Consider the following 14,964-nt stretch of genomic DNA (forward strand, 5'->3'; position numbering starts at 1 on the left):
GTTTTGGATATAAAATATATCTTTGTAAGGCACATTTGCCATGTGGTTAAAAAGGAACTTGGAGCCTTCAGTCAGATCCAGCGGAAATCCCATGGCTACGCTGATCCTTTTTAAAACAAAAAATTCACATTATTGGGGAACAGCTACCATTCTGTGATGAAATATGGCCTACAAAACATGCAGTAGTCTTATCTCTTGCTGCTTGGGATGACTTAACTTGCCATGCTGTATTGTGGGGGGATGCATTTCCTCAGTTCAAACTCACATCCAGGGCTTAGAGATGCTTTTGATATGGCAGCATGTAATCATATAGAATTGGGAAAAGGAGAAGTTGTGGGAAAGTAGCTTTGAACTTTCTTTGTGCTGAGACTGACAGTGTCAGTCTGTGACAAGATGCATGTGTATCCCCCCTTCTGCCTGCTCCCACTTGCTTGTGTTTGCTGGTTAGTTGTTGACTACAGTTGCATGGTTTCTAGATTACAGTGAACTAGAATGACTTTGGCACAGTCTTACCATCCCTTAAAAGGATAATGTACAGCATCACTCGCTCTAAGTTGCTGTGTATCATCTTCATCAAGGTAATTGCATGTGCATTTATCCATGAGAAATGAAAGCTATGAATCACCTTATCTTAAAGACAAGTTTAAGGGCAAGGTGGTAATGAAACAATTTTGAGGTAATTGCTCCCGTATTTGCTTTTTTATGTGACTGTAAGATAATTCTGAAATACAAATACATTAAAGCTGGAGGGGGAAAATAGGTTATGTTGCATCTCAGTAAACGCAGTGTATCTTCTGTGAAAGAGCACCATTAAGAGGCTCGATTCAGTGTTTACAAGTGAACAGTAAAGCTACTCAGCATATTTCAGTCTTAATAGGATGCACTGGTAGGTCAAAAATGAGCTCAGTGGGAGGCATACCATGCCCTTCATCAGGAATGGAAGTGTATTATACATGTTCAGTGAAGGTTCCAAGATGTATTTTTTTTACATATGTGAGACAAAATAGTAACACAAATTTTAATTTATTGATAAGAAACTATAATAAAATTAAAAACATGGTTTAAGTAGAAATTCTTTTGTTTAAAACCCTTGCTGCTGGACCTTTCTGGTCATGATTTAATTGCAGATATAAATAATTAATTTCTGTCCTTTCATCTGTACTCATAACTTCTTCAGACAGTTTAACCATACACAGTTGCATTATCAAGGAAACCAAAACCTGATTTTTAAAGGTGAATAAGTCAGATGTCATTTCTCTTAGGGAAGGAGTATACCTAAACATGTGCTTGTTTACATATTTCACTGAATAAAATTCTTTTTCATCTGACAGGATTTGTTTTTAGCGACTCTGAATCAACTGCATTAGAACAATTTGAAGGTGGCCCTTGTGCAGTGATAGCACCCGTGCAGGTATGATGCATTTATTATAGGAATGGTTTAAAATTAGTGAGCCCAAAATTTGTTCTTTATGTATTTGGAGCTAAAACAAATACAAACAAAATTGCAGATCAGTTGTATCATAATTAAAGTGTGGAGGAGGCAAAATCTCTGTAAAAATGCGGAGATGGGCATGGGCTGATTTTGAACTATAATTTTGCAGAAGGACATTTGTTTGAGGAAATGCAGCAGGCTAATCCAAGTAGAAGTAACTTCGAAATCAAGAATGCATTATAGAAGGGAGGAGGAAAAGATCAGATAGAAATTTAATGCTAATCCTTTCACATCTCTTGAATTCCCTGCTCTTAAGGCAATACCTGTGTCACAATGTCTGCCTTTTTTTAGTAACTCTGTATTAGAAATATTTGAAGTAGTTGATTTTCAAATCTAACAAGGTTTGCCATGTACTGAAAGGGAAACATTATACTTTTAAAGTTCTAATTAGGAGAATAATTGAAATATGTCAGGTGAATATGTTTTATCCCTGATAATGTGCTTAGGATTTTACTTGTGCTGCAGATACGCTCAACCAACTGTGGTTGTGATTGTTTTGTTCTCTTACTTGATTGTCCTTTCGCAGGCTGTGCATGCTCTTTGCAATGCTTTTTCAGGGCAGCTCTGACTGCTGGGTGGATGTAGGACCTGTAGGCTGGATCTGTTCTGCTGGAGCAGTTTGTTTAACTGCAACTGCTCTTCATTCTTGTAGGAGCACCTTGTAGAGATAGGCAGGCTTTGAGTCATGGACAAGATTACTTTTTCTGATAACCTGCTGTTGACTCTTCCTAAACACAGATCAAATTCTGTGGGTATGTCTCAGTCTGATTGGAGGCCTTGTGCACTGATCTGGGACATACTTAAGTCATACAGAGAGTGAATCTGGTCATGAACTGGAAGGTAACTGGGTCAGACAACTGATGCTGTGGAATTGTTTGCATCTCTGGTGTGTACAATGTCATAAAACCTCTGCCATTCTAAATGCTGGTCCCACCAAAAGACTTGTACCACAGGAAGAAGGGCCATTTGTTCAAGTGGCAAACAATCAATAAAAAGCTATTTTATTATGAATTGCACTCCATAGCATGGTTCTCTCTAGTTCTCTAGTCTTAAAACCAGATGCAGAGTGTCTGGTCTTTGATGTTAGAACTACAAATCTTTTATTTGGGGGATTGGAGAGAGTAAAGAATAGGACCAGCCAGCTCTTTAAAGGCAACGCCACATCTTTATTGTATAAAATGTTCTTGTAGACAAATGTTTTTTTAGATGATACATAGGTAAACTTCATTGAAATTAAGTAATTAAAGCATATTTAAAAGTGAGTTGGGTTCCAGCTAGGAAAGGAGGAGGGGATCAAACAGATCTTGCAGTGCCTGCTGCTGCTGTGAATTACTAGAAGGGTGTGCAAAAAATCTGTAATGGGAGAACAGGGTGAGCATGTCAGGAAAGCAGTGAAAGTTGAACCAGCTGTTTTTAAGGTGCTTCAAATACCTGAAATGGCATCTTATAGAGTAATTAGAAAACCCAAGACTGTTTCACAAAGTTTCTTCTTTCATTGTTCCCTCTCTGTAACTTGGAGCATTTTTTTTTAATTGAAGCATTAGCATTGACGATAAAACAAAGCAGGGATACAGAGATGCATAGGATTTCTTTAACCTGATCTGCAGGTTATTATTTGCAATGGTTAAAAGAGTTGGGCTTGTTAACCACTAAAGGGATTTGTCTTAGTGACTAGAGATGTCTTGTACTACTGATCAGTTATACTGAAAAATATTTGTGCCTCCATTATTGCAGTCCTCTGAGTCTGGAGGTGTGTATGCCATTATGCATCATGTGTATTTGAAGCGTACTTGAGGTTCAAATCATTAGTGTTGAATGTAGTTATGAGGCCGCCTTTGTGGCTAGTTTGATGGGGAAAAGTCAGTAAGCAGGGCAGGCTCAGAGTCTTGTACTGAATGATAAGCAGCTTGAAACTCTTCTAATAACATGCAAAAATGCTTTGGTGTAGAGCTTGTGACATGGTGTAAAAGTTGGTGTTGTCTTGTATTTTAATAATATTTTATTCTTTGATACCAAAGGCATTCCTTTTGAAGAGGCTTTTTACCAGTGAAAAGTCTACTTGGAGAGACTGTCCAGGTACTGTGACCTCTTTTTTTCCCCTCCTTATTTTTCCATTTTATTTTTTTGTAAAGCATATCTTAGTTCAAAGAATTTAAAATACTTCACAGTTTCTTTTTGTTTGCATGCTTCCATACCATATGTATACTACATGCTTCAGAACTCCGATCTGTGAGTTCTGTGCTTGTCCTTTATGCTTCTGTGTTCTATAAATATTTAATTGAAATCCGTTATTAAGAAAGGGAATGGGTTAGAAATCCTATAAAACCATATTTTTTGAAAGACAGCTTTATAATCTTTGATCCAGTGTAGTCAAAGAGCAATTAACATTGTATTAATGAGATAAAAATAATAATTATTTGGATAGTGTTAATGTATACAAAAGATACTAGTAGCTTATGTATGACAGTGGTTCTCAGCAATCAAACTCATGTGGGTTTCTGATCTTTCAGAAGAGGAGCAGAAGAACCTTCTCTGTCATACATTATGTGATATTTTGGAAATGGCTTGCTCTGATAATTCTGAGTCATACTGTCTGGCAACATGGATAAGAGGAAAAACAACTGAAGAAACTGCTAGTATTTCTGAAAGTCCTGCAGAATCTAGTCGTCGAGAGGAACAACCTTGTAAGATGCATTTCTATGCTAAATTGCCCATCATTTTGTGAAGTATTGCATAGTTTTTGAGGGCCCACTGCTTTTTTATTTATTCACAGGTGGAGTTTTTGCATTAGTGATTCCACTAGTAAAAGACTAATTACAACACACAAATCTGAGGCATTGATCCTGTTTGTTGAAAGCAATGGGCTGTCTATCACTGGAGTTCTAACATACATGTTTCTTTAGAATTTCAGCAATTTCCATAATCTTCAGTTTTATTTTGTAATTTATTGGGACCTGATATATCTTTAATTTTGAAACATCTACATGCTTCTTAACACTGAAAGAATACTTTAACTTGTCACTTGTTGCTTTAGAAGAGTTTTTGTAGGAAATTCTTCAATGCTTTATGTGTTCTAAAATATGCTGGATCCCCTGTTATGGAGAAATAGCCTTTTTCCATTTGTCTGTGCAGTACCAAACAGTTTCAATCACCTTCTAGTAAATTATAATAATTTTTTTTGTAGATTAGAATTTTTCAGTTACCTGCTTTTTGCAAACGGCTTGATTCCTTCATTAGTTACTGACATCAAGGGTACGGGGAACATCATCTGTTGCACTAAGATGAGGCATCCAGTCATATCTAACTACTGCAGAGCCAGTGACATGGAAAGCTTATCTGTGCACATACGATCAGAGAGTTGTATTTATTAATCTTTTAATAGGAGAGATCTGATATGTTAAAAGATAAGCTGCTTTTTCTTACAGTTTTTTTTTTTGCAATGGGTCCCTTAAGTATGAAAAACTCCTCACATGAGAACATGTTGCTTATAGAGGTGCCATCTTTTGATGCAAGCAGTATGTTATTCATCAGTTTGTGGCATAACTGCAAAGTAAAAATTGTATTAATAGATTTTTTTATGTGCACAGCTAGTTACAGAAATTGTGGTGCTGGAGCTCTTTGTTACAAGTCATCTTCATGTGCTTCCAACGAGTGCTCCCTGTGCTTTAGAAGGCTCAAACAATAATTAAAATGTTATTTAATTGGAAAACAGAAGGCCGGTGCATAAGAGTTCCAATGTGAGCATTTTTTTAAGTAAGGAAAAGTATTATACAGAAAGTTGTATCTGCAACTTCGCTGTAAAAAAAAAAAAAATCTTCCTTTGCAAAATAAGGCAGTTGTAACTCTGAAAGTCCTGGTTTCTGTGCATTTTTTAGTTGTCTCTGAAGCTCTTGCTAATGATACGAAGTTTGCTTTGAAGAGAAAGTGAAGCAGAGACTAGTTATCTACAGGATCTTACTGTCCTGTTTTTTAATGTATTGCCTTCCAAAGTTCCAAAGGGCTTTTAACCATAGAAAATGTTCAACAGTCTTTTTAAACACACACTCAGTTAATAATTACTCTCAACACTGACACTTAGGAACTAATACATTCTATTACATAACTACATTTTTCATGTTTCTGTCTTAAGTCTTCAAGTTCTGCCTGCCTTGTCCTTAATAACACGGAATGTGCTCAAGGAAGACCAGGATATATTTACCATGTAAAGTCTGCTTGTGCCATAGGCAATGTTAATCTCTTTCATTGTTTTTATTCTACATTCCCTGCTAGACGCTGAATGCATCTCTCGTATGTACAGTATTTTGCCTTCTATGTATATTGCAATACACTTACCAACTTAAGATATGTTAGTTAGGTTTGGGCTTTTTTCCCTTCCTCTGTCCTGCTGTTTAACTGTGAACCATCTTCTTAACCTGGTTAGGGGTGGGACAGAGATGTTGAGGAGAAGATATTGTAGTAATGCAGAGTTGTGTAACTGCTAGTGCAAAGGGATAAATTTATTTCTTTCTTGGCTGCTGTACTCAATGAAAATAGAAACTGGCATTGTCATAGTTGATAGAACTTAAGAGATGAGTTGGGTGAGCAGGGAGTATTGCAGATACAGTTCCATATGGCAGGCTATTTGGGAATTGAATATGGTGATACGTTTATAATAAAGCCATGAAATATGGTTAGACACAGCATGATAGAGCATAATTTTACAGAGTTTCTATACAATTGTATTTCTCATACATCTCATGTTCTCTTGCTGTTTGTTCTTTTTCATTCCACTAAGCACTGTTTTTATTTAGCATTGTTTGAGTTATGTATAGCTCTACTTCTCTTTAGAATTTCTACTTCTTTCCCTTTATTTCAAATAGTAATTCTCTTAGCATTTCACTCTGTTCTTTAGTAACAGAATGAAACTGCCTATCATCCTGGTGTGTGAACAAAAGGTGGATTCGGGCACACTTACTGAATGCAACAGCATTTTTCATCTGCTTTTGTGGTGTATAGCAGTCATTTGTTGGCCACGCGTTGGCTTAGTAGTGCAAGTTCCCAGGTTCAAAGGTTGCTTTATATGAGTTAGTCCCTCTAACTTTCTGCTTACAAAAATGTGTTCTTCAAACAAGGTCAGTTTCTGCAGAATTTTCTGCAATTTAGATTCATTGTTTCATATTTTATAAAAATGTCTTAAAAACACATTCTTTTAAGTCCAGTTTTGCTTTTGGTAATCTAAGCAATTCCTTATAGTTATTCAAATGACAAAAACTAAAACTCTTAAGACAGCTACTGCTGTATTTCTGAAGTAGAAAATGAAAATAATCTGTTGCCTGAGAATCAGTTGTATTTGCATATAGGGCAAATCAAGTGCATCTTTCAAAATACAATTGGAATGGGCATAAAATGCCTTTTCTGGAATTCTGGTGGGAAGAATCAATCAGTAGAATTAGCCCTAATGGCTTCAGATCTTAACCGAATTGTATGCAATCACATTCAGTAGCTAGGTGATCAGGCATTGTTTAAATATTCGGCATCAAGTGGCATCTATCAAAAAGCAGATCTGTCTGTTTTGTGTATTGCTCTACTAGCAAAAATGTAAAGAAAAGAAAAAAGAAAGGTATAAAGCCTGTGTTGAACTTGGGAAGACACTAATGCTGTATTTTTTTATGTCCTGGACGCAACACTAACCTGAAAGGGTGTTTACCCATTATTGAAAGAAAACAGCAAGAACTTGCTTAAAAACAGAATGCATAACACTGTGTAGAATTAGTCTACTTTTTTGTTTATAATAAGTAAGCTTTAAAGGGAAGAAAAAGCCCTCAATTTCAGTAACAGAAGTGTATATTCAGAGAAAAAATACAGCTTATCTACACTGATAAAATGATCCAAATAATCGTGCTTGCTTTTCTAGGAAGTAGTACTTCTTGTTGACCTGCAAAATAATATCTATAGTATGCATATGCTTGGTGACTTTGTGACGGCCACATTTTGTACAAAATCAACAGCTTAGTATATGACAAATATTTCCAAGACTACGCACTCCAGTGGCTTTGTGCTTTTAATAAATTGATTAGTACAAATAGAAATGTTCTCACTAATTTGTATGGTGGAATCTTAATGTTGTGGTAAATTAGTTTATACTAATCAGTTAATTTTAAATGTCAGGGGAGGATTAAAAATATAATTAGAGCTTGAAAGTATACTAGCTTGCTGTGTGTATCTTGTGTCATTTTTTTGCCATGTGTAGTGCTGAAAAGTGTCTCTTGTGTATAGCTGCCTTGGCTGTCGAAGAGCTTGGCTTTGAGCGATTTCATGCATTAATTCAGTAAGTAATATGTTGGAACATTTAAAATACAATATTTTGAAGTTACACTAATATTCACAGGCCTGAAAGGGGTATGCTGAAGAACTTTGTGTGTTACTCATCAGGTTAAACATGGATTTCAAGTTTTGATTTGGGGGTTTTTGTGGTTTTTCTTTGCATTTTAACCATTTAAAATGGAATATTATTTTGAGCATAAGTATTAGGCTTTAAAATAAAACTGAAGCAATGTAATGTGATAAATTAGCCAGATAGTTTGTGCATTTCAAGTATATGAACACAGCTAATCAATATTTTATAATAAAGATGTTAATCCTCAATATTTATGTAATGTCATCTAGTATATTTCCTGATTTGGGATATCGTAAGAAACATTTATTAAAATGTTTCATATGCAAGACTGATTTTTGTTTCATACTTTAAACACTGTTCTTTTTTTGGGGTGTTAACACAGAACTGACAGTTCTAGTGAGTTTATAATTAAAGGCAAGAGCCTTTTATTTTCACAGTGAACAGTTGGGTAAATATTATACAAATCAATCCCCAAAGAAGAAATAAAGAGCAGCAGAATTCCAAAAAACACCTGAGATGGAAAATATTGCTAATTAGGACTGAAATACCCACAGTTTATTTTATCAGTAGTAATTATAGTTTATTTTTTAAACCATTGTCATATAAGGAAATAAGAAAGAGGAGTCCATAGAAGTTTTATAACCTTATCTGATCAAAACAGTAATTTCCTGCCCTTCCCCCTCCCCTCCTGCTCACCCCCTCACTCTTTGCACTTGTGATACCCACTTTATTTTTTTCTGTCATTCTCACTGGGAATGAATGCTCTGGCATTTACCTTTAGACATCAGATGAATTTCAGAACTGGCTTTGCCTTGCATACTTTGTATGCCATGTGTCTACTGATGAAGAAAGGATGTTTAGAAATCAAGTATTAGCCAGAGTAAACCCATCTATGAATGTATTTTTGTAGATGTTTGTTTGTTTTTTAAACAAAGCTTACTAAAAGTGTGCAAGAAATCAGAAAGAAAATAATATACTTGTTCGTGTAAGATAAGCAGAGACTATGATCTAGTTTGAATTACTCAGTAAAAACTAATGCTTGTGTTCTGAAATGTAGTATTTAGCTCTAACTGCCCCAAGAAACTGAAAGTGTATTGCTTCACTGGGATATTGATTAATTTCTTCCTTTTCTTGGTTTTTATTTCAGTTTTTTTCTTTTTAAACATATGATCGCATGGTGTTACCTTATCATCCAGATAGTCACCATATTACGCAGCCAGATAGCATCCCAAATGTTAATGTAGCACTGTTCAATATTTTGAACAATTTGCTTTTTCCAGAGCAAGAGTCTAACAAATTCAAATTCTTATGGGAAATACAATAATTTCTTCAAAAGCCTGGAAGATAGTCTTACCTGGTTAAGTAGAAGGTTTTTTCTCCCTTGTTTATGGGCCAAATGTCTTTCAGAACACTATATAATGCATATGTTATTTTGGTGACATACAATCTATTTGCAATTTCAGTAACAGTGTTTTATAGAATTACAGGAGTGGTGCAAGCCACTCAGCTCTTTCACACGTGAATGTAACTTTATGGTTAGTGTTTGCATCTCAAAATTGTTCATGTTTGCATTTTGCTCCAGAATTATTTATCATCTTCAGATGGGTAAATACTAATGACTCTATGGCAGTTTCAGTAACTCCAGAAGAGCTGCTGTGTCATTCTGTATATAACACCAGATCTGTTCTACTCTTACTTTGACATTTTCATGTTAGGTGTTAGTATTTCTTGGTTGTGCTTTGTGACACTATTCTAATGCTTCACCTAAATACATACTTTTTTTCTGTTGTTTGTTATTGTTTTTTGTCTTTAGCAAACGAGCATTCAAAAGCTTCCCTGAACTGAAGGATGCAGTTTGGGATCAATATTCAGCGTGGACAAACAGATTTGGAGTATTGCTCTTTCTGTATTCTGTAATACTGACAAAGGTTTGTGGTTTGCCTGATATATTTTGTGTGTGGTTTATATTTCTTTGTTAAGAGAAACTTCGATCATGTAACCCTTTTTCTGTAAAAGATGAACAGTAACTGATGAACTAAGTCCAGATAAATGGATGAAATGGTATCTTCATTTATGTTGCAGTACAGTTCCGGCCTAAAAATTTGAAAGGCTCCAGCCTTTTGTTTTTTTGGGTTTTGGTTTGTCTTTTTCTCTTTTGATCTAGGAGACTTACACATTTTGAAAACGTACTTTCTTACAAGATGTTTGAAAGCATATTCCTTTGAAGAGAAAGCTGCCTGTTTAGTTATCAACTCATGTAAAAACATCAGCCTCCCAATATTTTACTGTTGCATTCTGTTGTTGTATAAATATTGCAATTCATTCCTTAAGATAGCAAAAATGTTTGCAATTTTTCTGCAGGGTATTGAAAACATAAAAAATGAAATTGAAGATGCAACTGAGCCATTGATAGATCCTGTTTATGGTCATGGAAGGTAAAATACATTTGCTACCACTTAAAATAGATATGTGGGGTAATTTTTTATTTTTTATGTAACTGATCATTCTTTTAGGGAATTACTGACATTAAAAGACAGATTCAATTACAAATTTAAAATAACCAAAAGCAACACTGAAAAGCGTGGGGTTTTTTTCACTGCGAACTCCATTTACTGTATCAGTTCTGAGGAAACGCTTGTTTTTGCTGAAATTTCAGAAGAATAATTCTCAAATTCAGGGCTACATTCCATATCAAGCTTCTGTCTGAAAGAGTGGAGATGATTATTAGTGTTCCTGAATTAGAAATACACACTAGTAAATGGAAAATAGTTATAAAATGTCTGCTTGGCTGTCTGGATAATTCAATAATTTTTTAATTTGTTACAGATAACCACTTTTTTTGAAATAGATTTTATGTCCTTTTTCATTTCTTATGTCTTACATAATTTCTTTCTATTGTATAGCCAAAGTTTGATTAATCTGCTGTTGACGGGACATGCCGTTTCTAACGTGTGGGATGGAGACAGAGAATGTTCAGGAATGAGTAAGTTGATTCTAGTTTGTGCTTGTTCATAATTTTTACATACTCTGGGATGCTGACCTATAGATTTGGAATGTGTTCCATTTCTGTTTTGATAGTCTCTTTATTTACTGCCCTTTGATTTTAGTAGACCTCAAATGGAAGTCAAACATACTAGCACAAAATTGCTGATGTTAGTATCAGTGAATATGGGATTGTCAGCTACCAGTTGAACGTAGGAGTTACCTGATGACCAGGATGATGGAAGGGAGTGGAATCTCTGCAATTTGGGAAGTTTGAAGACAGGGCCGCTATTCAGAGCAGCCCCATCAAGCTAGAGAAATGGACTGACAGTAATCTCCTGAGATGCACCTGGGATGGAATAAACCTATGCAACAGCACAGGGCAGCACTAGCTGTCTGGGAAGCAGCTTTGTAGAAGAGGACCAGAGGTCCCTGTGGGCATTGAGTTGTACTCAGGTGTGTCCTTCTGGCAAAGAAGGGCAGCTGCATCGTGGGCTGTGCAGGAGGGTAGCCAGCAGCTGGAGAGAAATGGTGGTTGTTTCCCTCTATCTGGCACTTGTGGGACAAGCTCTGGAGTGGTGTGTCCAGTTTTAGGCTCCCCAGTGCAGGAAAGACATTGACGTAAGGGGAGTGAGTTCAGTGGAGGCTCATGATTAGAGGGCTTTTGTGTTTTTTGCATTTCATTTTACAAATAGAGATTATATGAAAACAGGAACAGTTTAAACTGTGGAAATGTTCACATCTTCTCTTCCACTGCTACAAAGTCCATCTCAGGTTCATCAGCACATTTCTTACAATGATTTTCCATCATCTAAGTCAACACTGAAAATGTTTACTTGAAATGAGGTTCAGGACAGATCCATGCAAGACCTGAATCAAAATGCGCTGGTTTGGCAATGAACAAGTAGTATAATCTCCTTTGAGACATACTGCACTTGGCTATGATTCCACGCAGCCTGTACTTTAAGACTTACAGAATATCATTTGGATATTGTGTCTAACTTTCCTCTGTTTGACATTGTTGACATTGATCCCCTCCCCACCCCAGTTTCTAATTGAAATTTGTTTCAATTAGCCTTCTGGGTTTTATCTCTGCATTCTCTTCAGTATTTTTAATTTTCCCTTTTTGATTATGATTTATCAGTCTGAATTTTTATATTATGATAGATCAATCAATCTGAATTGTTCTTGCAGTTTTCCTTTGTATTAGGATAAGTTGCTGTTCTGTAATTCAGTGTATCGGTTTTGAATACTGTGAGTTCATTCCCTCGTTTGCCTTTCAGATTATCTTTCTGGTAGGCCTTATTGCTTAGTTATCCAAGTTGGAATTTTTTTCTTTTCTGAGAATGCTGAACTTGCTTTGGACACAGTAATAGTCCGCACTTAGGTTCTCAGTCAGTTCTGCCCTAAAAACCTAGAAACAGAACTCCCATAGAGTCTGTCCCTTCTTGTGGGGAGTGGAGGAGCAAAAAATGATCTTTACTACTTCTTAAGGATCTGGTATTATGTGTCCTGTTAGTTTTCCTGACCAGTGAAGTAATTGGACTTTACTGCTGGGAGCCCTCAATTTTCTTGAAGCCCTTGGATAATTACAGTCAGAACCTGCTTATTCACTGTCTTAAGTCTATAATCATATCTGTTACCAAGTGATTTGTTGTCTATCAAAAAGAAAGATAAAGAGCAGCCGTTACTGTTCACAACTTCTTAGCAAGACTGAATTTTGGATACATTGTGAAATTTTCTTTACCTAAAAATTCTTCTTGTCATCTTTTCTTTTTCGATCATTTCTCATGGATTTTGTTTCTCTCTGTGTGTAAAACCTTTAGCTTCTTTCCTGTCAGTGCTTATGAGCTTTTCATGTAGAAGGGTTGCAGGTATCAAAATAACAAGGACTGAATACATTTTTATTCAGAAGTTATCTAAAGTCACTTTACCTCTTGTTCAACTATTTAGATAAGCAGTTTTGAATTAATAAGTAAATTATTAAAATTATTTATAAGCCATTTTAAAGGTACTGCTAGTAATTTTAGCAGTGACAAAAGAACATACTGAATTGCAAACTTGAGGAATTACCATGTGTTTGCAGATTGTACTCAGCGCACTGACTCTCACAGTGTTGCATATTTTCCCGATAGGGTAGAAGTTATTAACTGGAATTGTTCTTGGCCACTGCTGGTAAATATGCCAGTGAAATGATATCTCTTCTTTGACTATCTACATGTTCTCCTTTAAACCTTTCTTCTTATTCTGATCTCTTCTCTTGCCACAACTGTCCACAGTGGGAAGATCTGGGGAGGTAATTTTTTTTTTTTTAACCACTTTTTTTTAGGACTGTTGTTCCTACATGCGCTGTAGCAATTCCCTATGAATGCAACTAGTGCTGGATCTGCTTTTCCCACGCAGTGCCAGGGATTTGTGGGGTCGGTGTGGCCGCTCGGTGGCGCTGTGCTGATGCGGTTGGTAACAGAAATGTGCTCAGAAATTTGAGTGCTTCGCAAAAGTGCTTTTCCAAGCAAGAGAAACTAACTTTGTGGCAAGAGGCATAAATATTCATGTTCTTAGTTGATCTTTGGGGTTCTCAGATGTCTTCCAGTCATCTTCTCTCTTTGTGGGATGAGGATATTCACAGAATAAACTTTGACTTAATGCTAGTCTCCCTTTGCTTCTTTGTAAATCATCTGAGAGTGATTTTTGCTTTTGTGTCTCTCTTCTCTGTTGGCTAATTCTGAAGGAGGCATGGGTAGGCCAGTGACTACAAACTGAAGTTAACCTAGGAGCTTCCAGATACACAGTCTGTGTAGCTTGACTACTAACTATAAAGAATACACACACTGTGTGGCTACTGCTGTAGCCAAAATCCCAGCTCTCTCTAGTCATCAGTCACAGTTCTCCTGAGGTTATCTGTCAGGGGAACATAGAATTATTTTGAATAATTTTCTGCATAATAAATATTGTTTACACGTGACTTTGTTGTTCTGCACCCAGGCATTGGCTCCTACATCTGAAGCCCTTGTTTAGCAGATGCAACTCTACATTGATTTTTGCTAATGATTTTTAAGAAATATATGTGGTGTGTAAAATTACTTCTCTCATGTACTGTTGCTTACTTCTGCCACTTGTTTACTTCATTGCACATATAAGTATGCTATTTCCGTATGTTAGCTGTTCCCTAGATTGCAGGAATCTTCACTAGTTTTTTTTTAATTGGGCTATAGCTCTCTTTCCCTCAGCTCAAAGAAAAGATGAATTGTCCCAGCATATGTCAATTTATAGTAACTCAGCTATAAATCAGTGAGATAATGGGGTTTTGCAAGGGATAATCTATGCATCCCCTGAATATTTTAATTCCAAGCGAGTTTGAAGATAATCTCTGAAAGCACAGCTTTCAGATGAAAGAATTCTACACTGAAAAGATCCTTTTAATATGTATAGCTGACACTCTAATGAAGGAGTTGTACTTGCAGACACAAAGGTAGTGAACAAGCTCATGTTTGTAAGTTTTTTGGGTTTTGATTTTCAGAATTGGATGTATGGGGACTTCTGCTTAACAGCAGAAGGAAAAGTTAAACCATTACTATAATTGTTCTGCACTGTTGCAAAATTCAGTTAGGTACACTTGAAGTTGGTGAAGGGAGTATGGCATGCCTGGTGCTGCAGAGTTGACTTCTGCAAATCCAGAAACCTTTTAAATTCAGAGTGGTTCCTTTCACTTGCTATGGTCCTGGGGCTTTAGCCTATGGATAAAGATGTCAGTTTTATGCTGCTGTACACAAATAATTGATGTGAAAAATTATGGGTGAGATTTAGTGTTTTAGAGGGAACTTTCAAATATGAAAGTCAGTGTTCACTAAAAAAAAAAGGAAATGCAGATCTTCTTAAATTGATCATGGTGTATGTTTCCAGGTATGTGCTGCTCGTTAGACAATGTTTGGGGATCTAGCAGAGCTGTTCCAAGCAGACAGTACTTGGAACTCTTGAGATGACATATATGAAAGCCCAGAGCGTCTTCCAAATCTGTATAATTATGTTTGAAGTTTGAATTTTGAAGTACTTTCTCATTCTTTATTAGAGGACCTCAAGTAAGGCTCTGTAAGTGCTTTTGCAATCAGTAGTA

General features: G+C 36.1%; 1 protein-coding gene across 2 annotated transcripts in view; it reads left to right on the plus strand.

The window, feature by feature from the left end:
- The window catches only part of MINDY3 (MINDY lysine 48 deubiquitinase 3), a 48,520-nt gene that overhangs the window by 5,543 nt on the left and 28,013 nt on the right, over positions 1-14,964 (plus strand). For both annotated transcript variants that reach the window (XM_082285489.1, XM_082285490.1), the window contains 7 exons: positions 1,332-1,411; positions 3,511-3,568; positions 4,003-4,176; positions 7,748-7,799; positions 9,682-9,796; positions 10,230-10,303; positions 10,772-10,851. In XM_082285489.1, the coding sequence (XP_082141615.1) occupies positions 1,332-1,411; positions 3,511-3,568; positions 4,003-4,176; positions 7,748-7,799; positions 9,682-9,796; positions 10,230-10,303; positions 10,772-10,851 (633 nt within the window). The remainder of the gene's footprint in view (positions 1-1,331; positions 1,412-3,510; positions 3,569-4,002; positions 4,177-7,747; positions 7,800-9,681; positions 9,797-10,229; positions 10,304-10,771; positions 10,852-14,964) is intronic.

Source organism: Coloeus monedula (assembly GCF_965178545.1).
Source record: "Coloeus monedula genome assembly, chromosome: 1".
NCBI lineage: Eukaryota > Metazoa > Chordata > Aves > Passeriformes > Corvidae > Coloeus > Coloeus monedula.